Below are 18,225 nucleotides of genomic sequence, written 5' to 3'. Positions count from 1 at the left end.
AGATATTCAGGACCCGCCTGGACGCCTACCTGTGTGACATGGTGTAGGGAGCCTGCTTTGGCAGGGGGTTGGACTCAATGATCTCTAGAGGTCCCTTCCAAAACCTACAATTCTGTGATTCTGTAAATACCCCCAGGATCCACTAAATTCTACCATATTGGAAGGAATATTTTCCTGTTGATTACATATGTTGTATTATACACGACTGTTTATACTGACCATTTCATTCCAAAAAAAAAAAAGAAAATACTTACCATATCCTATTATCAAAACTTTGGAAGCAGTATTTCATTATTTCTTGTTTTTAATACCACTTACATCTCCCTCCCACCCTTGATCAAGGAAATGTTTGTAGGACTGCTGCTGGCTGTTTCTGAAGTGGCTGTTGTTATTTGGGTGGGGAGGAAAGGAGGACCACACACAGATCTAAGGCATACTTTGATAAGTCAGATTTCAATCCAGTTTACATTACTGACGTTAATTTTTTTCCAGCAAACAATAAATACTGACATTGTTTTGATTTACTGATGGCTATTGCATCAGTATGTAATATCAGTATACTGCAGTGATAATAAAAACTAAATAGTAGCCTATACTGACATCACAATTTGCCTGTAAACATGATTTAAAACATCTCCCTATCTACTTGTGTGGCTTCTGTCGCCACTGAGCACCCATCAGCCTGAACTAATGTGCCTTCATAAGAACTACAGCACTCAATGACCATCAACATCAGGCACAGACAGGAAACTGAGGCAAACTGCTGGCAGACCCAGCAACATGGTGCTATCCTTTGTGCAGAAGAAAGGGGCACTGATTTTACTGCCTCACCCCTCAGCCTATCTTTTAGAGTCTTGGAAGCTACATCAACAGGGCAGGCCCGTCTTGAACACAGACAAGCTGTCTGTTCTGATTAGAGTGGGTTGCGTGGAGAACAGAATGTAAGTTGCATGGGTCAAGAAAAACTGTCCAATAGGAAAAATTAAAAGTAACAAAGCAGTGACAGGTTTGCCTGTGGCTGTTAAGAGAGACCACAGTACTTACGGCAGTGGGCATTGTCACTGTTTTCCTGCCATGGTCCCACTCAAAGAACTTAGAGAAACTAGGGCCAACACACTGATGGAGGTCCTCTGGTGTCTGGCTGGGGTGCTGCAGAAGGGAGTATTTGTGATGCAAACAGCACAAATACTGAGTTAGTCAGACCCTAATTTCACAGGACTGCTGTTATTAAACACACTGTAGTTAGGTAAAGCCCTGTGCCATCTCTATGCTGTTAATACCATTTCCTCTGACTAGCACCTTGTACCTGACAGAACCTGGCAAGCCCTGATGCAGCCCAGCCTTTGCTCTGCTGCACCTTCTCCAGGGGATTGATTCACTTTGCTCTTCTGAGTTTTCTAATTTGGGCTCCAGAGTTCACTTTCTAACACAACTGCTCTCTTTCCAAATGATATAAAACATATTGTTATAAAACAATGACAAAACACCACAGCAAAACATCCACTATCCCCGAGGGAACAGAGATTTCCCTATTAACAGTCCCCTAACACTCTTATCGTAATTATCAGCTATGCAGCTGGCAATAACTGCAGACCACAACCACGCAGCGTTCTGAGCACTGAGAAGATCGACACACGTATTCATGGCAGATTAGAGGAATAAAAGGTTTGCATGTTTTGTGCAGATTAGGAGGCACCGTTGCATGGTGTGGAAAGGATAAAGTAACTTCCATACTGTCTTCACAGGAGAGTTGTGATCATTTTTGGATCATTTTGTGGCCCTCCTCTGGATGTGCTCCAACAGCTCCATGTCTCTCCTGTACTGCAGTCTCCACATCTGGATGCAGTACTCCAGGTGAGGCCACACCTATTTAGAGCAGAGGAGCAGGATCACCTGCTGGCCACGCTTCTTTTGACGCAGCCCAGGATACGGCTGACTTTCTGGGCTGTGAGGGCACATTGCTGGCTCACGACCCAACTTTTTGGCAGGGCTGTGCATCACACAGTGCCCAGGCAGCTCCTTCAGCAGCAGCCGGCACTTTCCTAGAGACTGCTTGGCTCCTCTCTGCCCATGGATGCACACAGCTTCTCACACCAGCGCTGCCCTGCGGCACGGCAGCACTCCCCGGGGCGCTGCGGCCCCGCACCGTGCGGTGGGCGGGAGGGGGCGCGGCCTGCACCTTCCTGTGGCTGCGTAGCACCGCCTCCCTCCCTCCTTCCCTCCCTCCCTCCCGCCGCCGCCACACCTCCCCCGTCGGCTCGGCACCCGCTGCCCGCCGAGAGGCTGTGCCCCGCCATGGAGCAGGGGCCGGCGGGGGGGCCTGCAGCAGCCGTGTCCGCCGCGGGTGTGTTGGTGCCTCTGAGCGAGAGCGAGCAGCAGCGCTACTCGGAGCTCTTCTCGCGGTGCTGCCCGCCCCCCGAGGCGGCCGCCGGGGGCAGCAGCGTGGGGGAACTATTCCGGGCCTCGCAGCTGCCCCCAGACACGCTGCACCAGGTGGGTCGGGGCGCCGAGGGAGTGAGGAGGGGGAGTGAGGGGGGGCTGGGAGCTCGCAACCCCGCCGTGCATCGGCGGTGGCAGCCCGAGAGCTCCGTGTTGGGGGCTGCGGCGGAGCTCAGGTGGGAGCCGAGGTCCCGCGGGGTTGAGGAGGGGAGCCCCACTGCCGGGGGGTTGTTTGTTGGCGGCCTTTATTTGCCAAGCAGAAAGAAGCGCTGTTAGCGCTGGGTAGCAGCACGGCGGTACCTGGCTGCGGCCACAGGGAGTGGAACTCCGCTGTGTGCCGGGAGCTGTCAGCCCGTCTCTTCGTGGCTCCGCGTTACATAAATCCCTATCGCACAGGTGGAAGCGGGGATGTTTCTTGCGTGTTTTTTTTTTTCTTGTCCTCGCTTCGCTGTTTGCCAGTTGTGTAAACACAAAAGGCAGCCGTGCTGCTTGGCTTTGAGTCGCACCGTGGCCTTCGTTATGTGTGGAGAGAACAAGGGTTGCCCACAGAGCCAGCGCCGAGAGTCCAATTTCAAGTAGCAAGTCTTAGTTGCGGAGTGTGTTAAAACCCTGTCAGCAGATTTCTGTGTTTTTGGTGTAGAGTTGTAGAAAAACGCTTCTTATTTTTGCTATATAAGTCCTTATCCTAACTTTAAAGTAAATCTTGCTGTGTTATTGTGGTTCGCTTTGGGGGTTGTTTGGGTTTTAATGTGAAACTTAAGCCTGGAAACGCCATTTTTCAATATTCTGGAACTTCTTTTACTTCCCTCCCCCCCAGCTTTAGATTATTTCTAGGTATATTTATGATGTGAAGAGAATATTACCGAGAAACAGGTCTGTAATTGGCTTCAGGAATTGTCAGGTTAATAAGGCCTTTGGGACCTGGACTGTTTCTCTCCCCTTTCTTGCCCACCCCCTCTTGTTTATATGAGACCAATCATGGTCTGTGGCTGGAACTCCTGTCCCAGAGCCTGCTGCTGTCAGGTGCTCTTATTAACAGTCTTTTTTGAAGTGGAAAAAATAAATGAGTTATGAGTTAAAAAATAAATGAGTAACGGGGGAGAAAAAAGGGTAAATGTGAACCTTCTGATGTGAGAAAAGCTACTTCTTTTTTTTTTCAAGGTGCTGAGCTGGTGCTGTTGCCTTCAAGGTGTTATAGTTGGGTAGTAATGAGATAGAACAGAGAGACATGTTCAGAGAGGCTGTGGATGACCCATCCCTGGAGACACTCAAGGTCAGGCTGGACGGGGCTCTGAGCACCCTGATGTAGCTGTAGGTGTCCCTGTTCATTGCAGAGGAGTTGGACTAGATGGCCTTTGAGGGTCCCTTCCAACTCAAACCATTCAGTGATTCTGTGAAAGAAGGAGCTTTTTGTTATCCAGCTTTGATAGAGATTTCTTGTTGACTGGGAAAGGTGCTGAACTGAGTAATGGGAAATCTCCTCCAGAGCAGATAGGTAATGTGAGGGAATGTGCCAGAAGAGGAAGTGCTGGAGTAAATAGGAAACAATCCAAGAGCAGTCGGGTCAGAAGGAGCAGATGGTATGCACCCAAGAGCTGCGAGTCTCGCTAAGAATGAAGCGCTTGAACGCAGATTTATTAAACACAGGCTTGTTAAAATAAAAAATGACCCCATTTTAAAGCTGGCCATTGGTGAGTACAGCCTTTGCTCATTGTCTCTGCGGTCCCCAAATGCATTTGTGTTGTATGCCACATGCCAATGGACAGAGGTTTGCATGGATTTCAGGTAAAATAGAGCTTCCTGTAGTTACCATCGGCTGATCAGCAAAGAGATGCCTTGTGCTAGTTCTGTTTGCCTGCGTTACTGTGGGTCTGTGAAGATTCTGAGAAGTGAGGGAGAAGGAGGATAGGAGTCAAGTTTTACACTGAACTGCCTGCCTTTGTTATTAATTTTTTACTCAATTAATTTTCATTTGGTTGTTGATGCAATCTTTAATTCTAGTTTTTATACACTGTAGTCTTATTTGTGGGCTTGCAGTATCAGCACAGAGATCCAGTTCTATTAAGGAAGCGCGTTCCTTCCTCCACAAATGAACAAACTGTGTTATTTTGAGCTTTGAGGATGACAAGTACTAATTGTATGACTTTGGAGGCTGCACAGAGCTGCATTTTTTAGTTAGACCTCTCTGTCCAGTTCTGTGTGAATGGAGGATTCAGACCAGGGGGTCTTGCTTTTCCTCTGCATGGTCTGTGTGTTATTTTGTTGTTTGTGGTGACCTGTCTCTATAGTTACACTGAATTGTTTAACTGTCCTGTTGTGTTCAAAAAGCAGAAGTGTGAACACATGAAAAAAAGGGGGGAAAGGGAGGAAGGGAGAGAAATTGCAAAGCTGCTATTTGCTGTTTCATTGGAAAAATACCAGCAAGGGTTCACTTTTCCATCATTTATTTTTCATAGGCATGAATATCTACCTGTGTGGTAGCCAGGGTGGCATTGACTGTGTGTGCCCCGGTGGCGCAGTGGTAGAAGTGCCGCTTGCAACACCAGAGTCCTGGGTTCGAATCCCCTGTGGCACAAGTGGTAGAAGTGCTGCTCTGCTACACAGGGCTCGAATCCCGGGGGTTGGACTCAATGATCTCTAAGGTCCCTTCCAACCCGCACCAGACTGTGATACTGTGATACTGTGTAACTGTCTGCTTAGAATGTTTTCCCTGGGCGGTAAAGAAGTGTGGCAGTTAAAATAGGAGCTTTCTGAGTGAGAAAAGCCCGGACTTATTGTTGCTTGACAAAAAGTAAAGTTCACTCTGTTGTGCTCCTTGTGTAATTTGGCATTAAACTGTTCTCAGCACTGGAAGTGTGATAGAGCTGAGTGAAGAACACCAGCTCTGTCAAAGAGGTGTTAGGTAGGAGTGCACGCGGAGAAACTGCATCCAGCTGACGTCTTTGAGTCAGGAAGAAACAAAGAGGAGGTGCAATTTTCTGTCAGTGTTACAGCAAGAAGAGGAAAGGAAAACTGTCATTGCAGTGTCGGTTCTTCTGGCCGCAGTCCAAACTGTCATTGCGTTCCTTGGGTTGCAAGCAGACCTGAGTAGGAACGTGTAAAATCAAGATGTAAAAAACCATAGTATTAATATTAAAAACAATAATTATAGATATATACATATACATATATACACACACACACTATATATATAGAGAGAGAGAGAGAGAGAGAGAGACACACACACACACACACATATATATATATATATATATATATATATAGTACCAAGGTAGAGTGTGGAACTTCACCTGAAACAGCCTTGACCATATATTCCATTAAAAACCATTCAGTGGTCCTGGTGCATCTTTGAGCTGTCTACCAGTTTAAACTATCACTTAGCAGTCACTTACAGGATTGGTAGTTCTGATTGCCTCAGAGTTGTGTTGTACAGTAGGAAACTGTAGAGGTTGTTCTTTCTTGTGTGTGTTTCAAGTCATGCTGTAAAACCTGAGGCTTCTGAGCCTGTTTGATGTAGACTTCCCATCAGTGGTCAAAAATAGGATCACAGAATGATGTTGCTTATAAAGGACCTTTAAGATCACGTAGTTCAAACCCCCCTGCTCTATGCAGGGATGCCTCCCTCTAAACCAGGTTGCCCAGAGCCTCATCCAGCCTGGCCTTGAATGCTTCCAGGGAAGGGTCATCCACAAGCTCACTGGGCAACATGTTGCAGTGTCTCACTGCCCTACTGACCCAACCTGGTCGAGGCCTGAGGACTTTGTTGATTAACCTTCATTGCAACCAAGTATGAATTTAGCAGTTTGTTTTCCAGTAAAACGATGCTTTGCTCTGCCAGTGATTTTAAATAACTGCACAAGAGGGATTTAGGAAGAAAATCAACTGGGATGAAAATGAACAACTCTCATTCTTTGTGAGGGAGTGCTGCAGAGTAAAGCAATGGTGACGTACTTACACAAGTGCAGTGGGTTCACTGAACAGTCAGTTGTAATCTGCAACCACGTGCTGTCATTATTAAGGTGTTTACCTCCGGACTGACTGATGCTGTTCACAGTTTGCATTGTAATGTGGGTTACATGGAGAACTCACCTGCTTCATGGGCCACTCTAGTGCAGGTGCCTCACAAAGCAGGATTGACGTGTAAATTTAGAGGAGCTGATAAACTTAGTAAAGATGGATTCACAAAAGCCAGAACAAGCATTTCTGTGACAAGAAATCGGGATAAATAACCTACATAAATTTAAAATACGGTGATTTGGGGAATATGTTTGATATGCTATTTGTAAAGCAAGATTCTTTGATGTATTAACATCTAAACATATCAGCGGCGTAGTAAAATAAAACATTAATAAGCAATACATGCTAGTTCAAATGATTGTCTGCAGAAGTTGAGCGTATGAGTTGTGGATAATTAACTACAAAAAGCTGCTAGAATAGAAAACCAACCATGGGCAATAACAGCCTCCCTTTCCAGCAAAGGGAATACCTACCCAAGAAGATATCTCTTAATAAAGAACATAAAGCAAATTGCTTGAGAAGTAAAAATTAAAGATGCATAGTATGCTATGAAGTTGCTTGAATGTCATTACATATACTATTTGTTAATGAAAGTAAAATTGACATACTTTAAAACAATTTTTATTTATAATGACTGACTGATGAGACAGACCTTTACCTAAGTGGCTTGCTCCAAAAGTAATGCCTCCTATTTATTTCCACAGAAACTACAGTAGATACACAGAGCATAGTAATGTTGTTTGATAGAGCAAATTCTCAGCTACAAAGCAATCTTTTTCAATGCAGGCATCGCTATGAGCTGTGGTTTTTTGCTAGCGATGAACAAGAACCTGCATGCTGTGTTCATAACAGTCTGCACCAGTGGAGGCAACCTGACTGGTGTATCAGGCAGTTTAGAGGCAGACAGAGATGTGAGGCCCCACCAGCTGCAGTGAGGTCTGCAAGTTTCCATGCTGTATGTTAAATGATCTCTTATACCTGAATGAATCATTCAGGGTCATCCTAATGAATGTAGTTTACTGAGCATGGCTAGGGTTGTGCCCTAGGTGGCTGGCAATTGTATTTTAAGAATCCTGGCTACCAGAGTACATTTTCATTCAGTATTTTCTCCTGCTTCATTATCATTGAACTTATTTATTTATGTATTTATCTCCCCATCTGAAAAAGCTGCAAATGATTCTTTCAGTATCTCCTGTTTGTATCTGTATAGTCATCCAATCTGGACTTGAGTCTCAACCGCTTCTCTTCTGCAGCAGGAGATAGCAAAGCATTGCTGCTTTAGACAGGGCCATACCTGACTTGGTGACGCTGAAAATTTCTGGTGTGCTAATGGGAAGCACTCAGCTGAGCTTGGGTTGAAGCTGCCTGAATGTGGCCAGTAGTGACTGTTTGCTCATTACTGTATGAATCATAAAGCTGAATTCCACCTTCAATAGCAAATGTCTGTAGTGTTAGTTTATTTGTATTGTTATATATTTCAAGTGGTTTTGGCATCAGCTTTTCAGATTGTTATTATTATTTTTCCCTCTTCTTGAATTCTCTCTTTCTGCACCAGCAAACATTAGATCAGCTTTGGCACAGGTAATGTTTCACATTTCATGCATTCTTTACTTATGGCATAATTTATGCACTGATGTCCTATGGAAGCCAATACGTGGTCTTTCAGAATAAAACAGTGTGTCTAATCTGCTGCAAAGCAGGATGGGAGCTCTGGTTTAAGAAATACAGTCAGAATTATTTTGTTACCATCTGTAACAGCAGTGGATAAATAAAAGATGAAACACTCAATGGTTTTTGAAGGCCAAAACAAAAGTAAATGGGAAAAGAAGCAACAGCAACTCAGTGTCATTTATATATTTATTTATTTTGCTTTCCTTCCTCTTGGAATGATTGCTGCTCTTATAAGGAACATCTTATTGTTCTAATTTTCATTTCCTTTATTATCTAGGAATAGAAAATCAATACAAATAATGACATTAGTTGTGCAACAACATGCTCGTACACCTGGACAGCAGAGATGATGTAATCCTTGGCTACATCCAGTGTTGATTACAGAATCACAGAATTGTAGGGGTTGGAAGGGACCTCTAGAGATCATCGAGTCCAACCCCCCTGCCAAAGCAGGCTCCCTACACCACGTCACACAGGTAGGCGTCCAGGCGGGTCTTGAATATCTCCAGAGAAGGAGACTCCACCACCTCCCTGGGCAGCCTGTTCCAGTGCTCCGTCACCCTCACTGTAAAGAAGTTCTTGCACACATTCGTATGGAACTTCCTATGCTGTTGTTTCATCCCATTACCCCTAGTCCTGTCCCCAAGCACTACTGAAAAGAGACCAGCCTCACCACTATGGCCCCTACACCTCAGATATTTATAAACCTGGATCAAATCCTGTTTAGGTATAAACAAGTAGGTTCTCATTGACTTTCAACACATAAGGTGCAAGCATATTGGTTGAGATGATGATCATTTTAGTATTGGGTTTAGTGCTACAGAACAGAGGAAATTTTAAGCTGTTATTCCATGAGACACTGATTCAAACTATAGGAAATGAGGTCAAGGATGGCCAGGAAGCATCCTTTGCACATACGCCATATGCAGTGATGCTGTCAGCTAAAATGGAATACCTTCAGTTAAGAGGCCTTTTGACAAGTCTTTGTTTAGAACTGCTTAGGTGGCAAAGTGCTGGCATCTTAAATAGATACGTTTTGGAAATGAGGTTGGTTGGTCATTTGGTCTCACCTGCTGGTTAGATTACTTCTGCTGTTAGATGTAGCCTTGATGGTGGCCAGGCAGCTTGCGGTGCCCCACAGATGTGACATGAGGAACTATAAGAGCAAGCGTGTGAACCATCAAAACTAGAGCTTCCATAGGATTCTGTGGTACCTTTGTATTGATATGTCCTGGAGCAAGATATTTCATTTCTTAGCAGAATCTTGCAAAGCTCATTGACACCTGGATGTTCTTTTAGGAAGAAACTCAAGGTTATCTAGTTCAAGATAACTGGACCTGGTTGTTGCCATCCAGCTGTGGAGGATATACCTGTTTGTTGTGGATAACAACTGGTGATTTTTAGCAATTTGAAGTACTTTGTACCTCTGCCCTCAGAATATCCCATCTCCTTTCTTGTTTGGCTGGCGTTGTTTTGTCTATGGAAGGTGGAGGGCTCAAAGGTGCTGCATATCAGATCTGCAGTGCAGAGTTGTCAATAACTGATTCCTGTTCTGAGAAGTGGGAAGCAAAAAGTGAAAACCTCTGAAGAATGAAGTTCTTTTTTATCAGAGTTTCATCACTGAGGTTGTGGAAGACTTGTATAACTGTAGCTGCTAGAAATGTCCTCCTTTTTAGCTGTGAAGACATATCCCATGCAGACAGCAATGTTCCTTGCTATGGAACATTATGTGAACGTGAGGGCTGGGAGGATGAAGGACTGCAGTGAATCCTTCTCAAAGCTGTGGCTGGGCAGGATCAGCCATGTGCCAGTGTGTGCTGTTGGACAGTGTCTGGTCTGGGAGAATATGAGTAGGTAAAATAAATCCCCATATCACTGATGACTGCTGTTCTCTGTTGTTGAATAATAAAAGACAGAAGCCAGGAAGCTGCTTGTTTCTGGTTTTTATTAGAAGCTGTAAATACCATGGTGATGAGCAGGTTATAAATACAAATGTCTGCTGCAGATAGAACATGAAACAGGGTGGAACTTGATAACCTTTAAAGAGAGGTAATGTAAGATTTAAAATTATGCTCATTTCTGAAGCTTCCTGCAGAGTCTTAAGCAGTGCTATGAAAAGCCTATCAATAGTATGGTGTTTCTCTCCTTCTTCTCCTTCTCTTTCTCCTTCTCCTTCTCCTTCTCCTTCTCCTTCTCCTTCTCCTTCTCCTTCTCCTTCTCCTTCTCCTTCTCCTTCTCCTTCTCCTTCTCCTTGCCCTTCTCCTTCTCCTTCTCCTTCTCCTTCTCCTTCTCCTTCTCCTTCTCCTTCTCCTTCTCCTTCTCCTTCTCCTTCTCCTTCTCCTTCTCACAAAACCAAAGAAGTTGAAGAGCTGAAATCCTATATTTTTTTTTAGGTTCTTATGTGATGGCGCCAAAGTCAGAAGTGAAGAGGCTCTTGGCTGTTTTCTACACCTTGTATTATACCACTGAAACAAATAATATGCTTGGGGTTTTTTGATGCTTATAACCTGCTGCTATCCATGACTAAGTGGGAACTTTAAGAAAACAAACAAACAAAACAGCATTAAAATATTATTCTGAGTATATGTTGTACTTGGAAACTAATGCAGCCATCAAGTTATGCCTTTCACGATGTTTTCTGAATATTTTGAGAAGAAGGAGCCCAGATGGGAGCCTCTGTGTTATGGCGTTGCAGCACCTGGTACCACACAGTACAACTGGTCACAGCAAGTGTTGTTCCAGGACAAGAGGCAGCAGCACCAGGCAATGCTGCTGTCAGCAGGAAAATAATTCTTAGTGTTATTTACATTGAGTTATCAGCCACCTGCTCTATTTCTCTCTCTCTTTTCTCAGCTGTATCACAGTAATTACACCTCTTATTTGAACTAATCTGCATCTGGATCTTTCTCAAGGAGGATAATCTCCAAAAGACCATTTATCACATGGAAATACCAATTATCTGTTTGTTTTTTTTTATCATGTACATACTTGTTTGTAGGGTATGAGTGTGAAAGACTTCTAAATTCAGTCCAGCAAGGTGCTTTATTTCCATGTAACCACTGAATTTAAGCCCTGAAACAAAACAGGGCAGTCTGGAATTGTGGTGAACTCTCTTCAGATGCTGAAGGACAGATCCTTAATGCAATCATAGAATCGTGGAATAATAGAATCACAAGGTTGGAAAAGACCTTAAAGGTCACCGAGTCCAATCTCAACCCAACCATACTACCCTAACTAACAGCCTTCTGCTAAATCATGTCCCTGAGCACCAAATCCAAACGGTCTTTAAACGCATCCAGGGATGGTGACTCAACCACCTCCCTGGGAAGCCTATTCCAGTGCTTAACTACCCTTTCTGTAAAGAAGTTCTTCCTAATATCCAACCTAAACTTGCCCTGGCGCAACTTGAGGCCATTTCCCCTCGTCCTGTCACCAGCGAGAAGAGACCAACACCACTCTTGCTTTAAGCACCTTTCAGGTATTGGAAGAGAGCAATAAGGTCTCCCCTCAGCCTCCTTTTCCCCATAATAAACAGCCTCAGTTCCTTCAGCCTCTCCTTGTAGAGCAATACCTCTTTGTAGGTGAAATATTCAAAAGAGCACTAGTAGAAGATAAGTGTTTAAAGCGCTTTTTTCTTTTTTTAATCACTATACAGTATTAAGTACTTGGTGGTTTCTAAGTGCAAATTTCGGTATAAACCAAATTTATACTGACATAGGCACAGTAACATCTGTGACCTTCTAGTAACCTTCTAGTCACTCAAGTCTAAGTTAAGTTTCTAAATAGGGGAGAGGTTGCTCTATTTTAATGAAGAGAAAGAGGAGCAGTGTCTTAAGGACTGTAGATGTGGGATACTTGTAAATAAATGGATTAGAAGAAATTTTCCATGTTCCTGGTTTGCTTCTATATAGAGAATTTTGGCAAATCAAATGCTTTAAACAGGTAACTGCAGGATCATCCTATGGTCAAATTGACTAAAACAACATTTTTTAGTTTCTGTGGCACTTTCTGGTTGCATGACATAATTGTTATGTGACTTTATATAGCTCAGAGATTCACTTAGTTTGTCTGACTTGCTCAAATCATTTGGACCTACTCTAAATATCTGAATTTCTACTTTCTTTCTGACAGCTGTTGCAAAGTATCAGTTCTTCCAAGAAACATTGTGCAGCAGTTTTATTTTGTAGAATGGAATTAAGCCATTTCAAAACCAGGTCACCACTTCTGTAAGATGATAGTAGTTTTATACTGAAGGAGCATACCAGATTTCTGTAGTTTCAAGGCAAGGGGGATTCAAATCATTAAGTAATAGATGTTACCGTAGAGAACTACTTCCCTGCAGTAAAGCTTAAAGGATTTAAAACTAAAATGACTTTTCCTTCCCATGAAATGTGAAATATAGAACACTTATTTAGGCTTACTGCTGATGTTCCTGTTCTGTTAGATATTTGCCCATCTATGCTGTTTTTACCTTGTTATATGTTTTGCTCTTGCTGATGCAGCATTTTCTTGTGGTCCACCTGGGAGAACTGCTACAAGCATCACACTGAAAATATTCACCTGCAATAGGAACATTCAGTTCATCTCTTCATAGCAAGAGTAATTCATCTATTACCAAGGTTGCAAGCAGAATAAGAAATCTATTTATATTCCCGTGTGTATATTCATCAGTCTCATTAGATACCAAGGTAGACTGTCAGCATTTCACATCTGCTTTTTTTTGAATACTTAAATGGCTGATGATATATTTGAGATTCTGAACTTGTAATCTGCTCTATGGGGAAGGGACCTTTCGTCTTATTCTTCCTGAGGAGCTTGCTTAACATGCCTTCCATCTCTTTATGCAACTTAGACTTTCAGCTTCTTCTGAGAATGACTTAACAACTAAGTCTTTGGTTACCACTATATGGCTGGCTGTGGGCATGTCTTCCTGAAAGGTCCTGCCATTTCCTAAGTAACTGCATGGTTTCAGCTGAAAAATTAGAATAAAAATGAGTTGTAGTCTCCTTTATTACTGCTGATTCCACTTCATCTTTCTTAATGTAATCTAAAATTTCCCAATTTCCTATGTCATAGGTTGAGGTTAATATGGCCTGGTTTTGAAATAAATGAGGCTTCTTCAATAATGCTGTTAATTCAGCCCAGTATTAACTTTTGAATTTGTTCATTGCCAATAAAACTTTGCGGAAAATTAAGAGACTTCAATGAGATGAAGTCCCTTAGTTATGTGAAAGACGGATGAGATTTGGTAGAGGCAAACCCCGTTCATTTTCATTTTGAGGGAAATCTCCCTAGCCATGTCAAAGAATTAATAAGAATGTCGCTTCATGGCAAGAATCAAAAGGAAATGGGGATTCGTTGTTTCTGCTGCTTGTGGGTGGTTTTTTATAGTAACCAGTGTTATTGTTAAACAGTGGTTTGGCCATGAGGTAGAAGAATGGTTATAGAAGAGCACTTTAAAACTCACCGTGCTTGGAGGTAGGGAGGGGCAAAAGGGAGATGGGTCTTGGTGTCATCTCCGGGATGCTATTTTGGTGCCTCTCTGCCCCCAGCCCTCCCCGTGCAGCTCCACCTGCACTGCTCTTTGTTCCCTCGGTTCCAGCTGGCGGCCTCCACGAGCCAAGGGAGCTGCTGCTTCAGCGCTTCTCCGCATCTGCCAGGAAATAAATAAATAGCGGGGAAAGAAACGGAAGGGATGCATTCTCGCTCTTTATGTCAGCTTTGCTTAGGGCTTTTTTTAATTGTATGCCTCGCAAAAGTGCATTACTGTGAGAAAATTTCCTTGGAACTCGGGCTGAATCCTGTTGCTGCCTTGGTTTCTTTAGTTGTCTGGCATTAAGAAAAATGCTAGGGCTTCAATGCTGATGCATCGGAGCTAGATTCTCATCTTTACTGCTATTAAATACACCATTGCTGTTGAGAGGTTTGGTGCAGTGCCCTGAAGTCTTGCCAAGCGTTGTGTTCTGTCTGCATGCACTCTTGCTCATGCAGTGCTTTGTAAGGAGTCCTATGCCTGTGCACCTGTGGGTAGGCAGCCCAGTTTGATCCTGGCATTGCTTTGACACTTTTCCTCCATATATCCCTCTAACTCTTCTACTGGAAAGATGAAGATTACATGGTGGTTCTATTTCTGCTCTTTTTGTACCCTTGTCTTCTCCTGATGTTTCCAGCCTTTGTGGGTGGGTCTCAAAGAAAGCAGTCCCAGTCCTTTTCTTGTTGCACATGGACTTGTGGTTTTCTGGTGCCCCGAGTGACATTTCATCCCATGGTTGGAGTTCAGAGGGGATTATGTTTCTGCTGTGTTACTTTTTTTTCTTAGCTTAGAAGGAAAGTTTGCCTTATCTTCCAGTTTCCATTACAGACATGTTGAGGTATAAGCATTGCAGGGAAATGCTTCCTTGCACAAAAAATGCACAACTATTTCCAGTGGAATTTTAGAAGAACAAACAACACCATCTCTTTACTGAAGAGTTTCTGCTGATGTTATGTCTTGGAAAGGAATATTTAACAAAATTAATTGAGCCGTAGTTTGCCTGACTGAATACCTTCTGACTTTGTAAATGTGTTTGAGGTTTTAAATCACATAAAATGTGTTTTAGCTTGTGATGTGATTTGTTTGCAGGACTATTTGGAATGGAAGACAATTTCTGAAACAACCTATTATCAGAATAAAAGAAAAGATAACCAGCTGGATAATCAGTAGAAGGACATCCGAGATTTTATAGATGTTAGATATTGTTTGAAATTAGTGGTGTTTCAGTAGTTTGTTAATCAAACATCACCTGAGGTGGAGGTCAGCAGGCACAGCCTTATCTTAACTAGTTCATAAGAATGTCCCACAGTGTGCCATCCCTCTGTGCTCCTTGCTTTGTGGAAGCAAGGAAAAAGGCAACTGTGTGAATGCAGTGTAGCACTTCTTGTGGGCCACAGCAGCGTGATCATGAACTGGCTCAGAAACACACGTGTTCTGGTTAGTGACCTGGATGCTGTGACAGTGGGAGAAAGGGGGTGAGCTGCCTCGGCCTTTCCATGGCACAGACAATCCTGACAGGATGTGTGAAAATCAGAGCCTGGGAAATGCATTCTTCTGACACCTCAGCCCTTCTTCCAAACCAAATGGAAACCAAAGCTAATGGGTTATGAAAAACACTGAGGGAGGGGGTTTGCTGCAGTGTGGTCACATTAGCATCATCTGTATGGGAAGCAGGACAAAATACAGCTGTGGAAAAGACCTCAGGTGATCTCTAGATCCCTTCTGCATTATAAAGAAACCTATTTCTTTATAATTCCTGAAAAAAATTCTTAATCCTTAGCGATGAAAACTTCATAGCTTCTGTGGGCAACATACTCTAGTGCTGCCTTATCTTAAGTTTGAAGATTTTTTTAAAACACCATGTTGTTTATAGCTGATCTATGGAGGGTGTGAAGAACAGATTGTCCTCTCCCTTTTAAAGCTGACTCTTCCTTTTAGTTTAATGTTGCAAACTGGTGTTGTGCTGGGTTTCTGTGGCAGGGTTTTGGTAGTGAGGGGGCTACAGGAGTCCCCTTTGAGAGAGGAGGCCCAGAGCTGCCCCTGCTGGACATGGTCCATGCCAGGAAGTGGCTGGGTGGGCAGTCCACCTCAGCAGGACTGGTGTCATTGGGCAGAAGAGTGCCCGATGGGCATAACTCCTTAGAACCCCCCCCTCACCCAAAGGAGTAATCCATGAAGAGCTTGTGAAAACTTCACAGAATTACAGAATCTATTGACAGACCTTCAAGATCATTCAGCCCAACCATCAACGTTTCCATGTTCCTAAGAACAGCTGAGTTTCATCCAGGTGCTCTTGATGTTGTGGTTCCTACAGATGAACTGAGACAGTATATTGTAATAATATTGCATGGTGTGTTTGTCAGTGTTGCTCCTTTTCTTTTAATTCTAGTTGTAAAAGCATCGTTCCTAATGCTGTAGCCTTGTCCTGTGGTCACAATTGCTCTTTGTCACAGAAACCAACGTTTCCTGAGAACCAGAAAAAAGGTCATATGTACGAGAGGCCAGCTTTAAATTGTTTTGGAAATATTGGCAGTGCCCTGCAATACCTAGCCCCAGTCTGATGAAAGGATTACACAGTAAATGTCTTGTTGAGTAGGAAATCACATAATCACAGAATTGTAGGGGTTGGAAGGGACCTCTAGAGATCATCGAGTCCAACCCCCCAGCCAAAGCAGGCTCCCTACACCACGTCACACAGGTAGGTGACCAGGCGGGTCTTGAATATCTCCAGAGGATACAGAGGAGACTCCACCACCTCGCTGGGCAGCCTGTTCCAGTGCTCCGTCACCCTCACCGTAAAGAAGTTCTTCCGCACATTCATGCGGAACTTCCTATGCTGTACTTTCATCCCATTACCCCTAGTTCTGTCCCCACGCACTACTGAAAAGAGACCAGCCTCGCCACTATGGCTCCCACACCTCAGGTATTTATAAACCTGGATCAAGTCCGCTTTCAGCCTTCTTTTCTCAAGGCTAAACAGACCCAGTTTGCTTAGTCTCTCCTCATAGGGGAGATGCTCCAGGCCCTTCACCATCTTTGTGGCCCTCCACTGGATTCTTTCCAAGAGATCCCTGTCTTTTTTGTACTGGGGAGCCCAGAACTGGACACAGTATTCCAGATTAATGAAATGTTTCTTAATCATTCCTTGAAAAATGAGCCATGTACTGAACTTCTGAGGGGGAAGCTAGTTGGGATGGTGACCATTTTACATGACTTTGAAAACATACAGAAGACCAGAATTTCCAGAAAACAAGTTAATTACAGAACACTTAATAAGAGGACTGAAAAAAAAAGAAAAATCACCACGTTAAACTCTTAAATTGCTTGTTTTGTTATTATCCATTCTGTTCAGCTGGGGCTTTTATTCTCAAAATTTCATTAGGATCCCAACTTGTTCGTTGTGTTTTTATTTTTTATTTTTTTTATGTGCTATGTGCTCATCTGTGGGGTCATGTTGTAGATTTGGACCTAAATGGAATGTAAACAGCTTGTGCAGGAATCCCGAGTCAAGTCCTTTCCAAAGTTTTTGTAGAAAATCAATTTCCTGTGAGGAGAGTGTCAAGATTTTTATGGTTAACGTTTCCATGGAGGAAACACCTCCAACTTCTTTAGCAAGCCGGAAAAAAATCCGGTATTGTTATGCAATACAAATTAAGTTTGTGCTCTTGAAATGTAATAAGTATAATTACGTACTTGGTTAAAATTTCTTATTTGAAAGTGTGAATGCAGAAGTATTTGTATTCTTTCATCTTGAGTTAAATCCTTTTGACATTGAAGCAAGAGCCAAAGATTTTCAGTGTTGGGAAAATTATTGTGAAGAAAGATATTCTAAAGGGCTTTAAAAACAATGAGAGGCAATGGTATGGTGCACAAATAATGTGATATTAAAAAGAAAGGTACAAAACACAAATACATTAACCAGCTTACAGTGGAATATATGACTGAAATGGACAGGACAGGTCAGCCAATAGGTTTTTAGACAAATGTATTTATTTCAAGAATCACAAATAATTTTCTGATTACTGTTTTTTTTTCAGTTGTTCAAAATGTTTCATATTTTTTGATAGTATTTAGTTTCCTTTTACTGCTTAATGAAGCGTTTGGAGTTGTCATATTTTTTCCACAATTATTTGCCTGGGAAGGTAGAAGTAATGAAGTGATCTGATGTATTTGTCGCTGTTTATTTGGGAGATAAAAGTAGCACCGTTTGTCTTCATTTCAAAGAATTAAAATCATCATCATTTTGTGCATAGCTCAAGGTCTTGAATACACAGGCATATGGTTCTTCAAAGCTGTGCTTTATCCATTAGCAATAATAAATGCTTTTTGTGTTAATAAGGTACATGCAGTGCAGAGATTCAGAGTTGTTTGTGATGTCAATCACAACTGCAGTTCTGAAATTGTAGTAGATTTATTCTATTAGATATATTCTATCACCTTTTTTTTTTTCCCCACTATACAAGAAGGACTTCCATTGGCCATAAACTTTTCAGGAAATGTTGAAATTAACGTTTTCTATTATGTATTACTCAGCGGTATATTTCATTTTCTTGTCTCTAGTTGAA

The 18,225-nt window shown here is 42.7% G+C and overlaps 1 protein-coding gene across 3 annotated transcripts in view; it reads left to right on the top strand.

Annotated features, from left to right (window-relative positions):
• The first annotated feature begins 2,236 nt into the window (after positions 1-2,236).
• The window catches only part of REPS2 (RALBP1 associated Eps domain containing 2), a 90,801-nt gene continuing 74,812 nt past the window's right edge, over positions 2,237-18,225 (top strand). For all 3 annotated transcript variants that reach the window (XM_015885971.2, XM_015885979.2, XM_015885962.2), the window contains exon 1: positions 2,237-2,493. In XM_015885971.2, coding sequence (XP_015741457.1) covers positions 2,296-2,493 — 198 coding nt within the window. In that variant the 5' untranslated portion in view covers positions 2,237-2,295. The remainder of the gene's footprint in view (positions 2,494-18,225) is intronic.

The sequence above is a fragment of the Coturnix japonica genome, chromosome 1 (genome assembly GCF_001577835.2).
Source record: "Coturnix japonica isolate 7356 chromosome 1, Coturnix japonica 2.1, whole genome shotgun sequence".
Taxonomy (NCBI): Eukaryota; Metazoa; Chordata; class Aves; order Galliformes; family Phasianidae; genus Coturnix; species Coturnix japonica.
The sequence above is the reverse complement of the archived record's forward strand: the minus strand, read 5'-3'. Positions and strand labels throughout refer to the sequence as shown.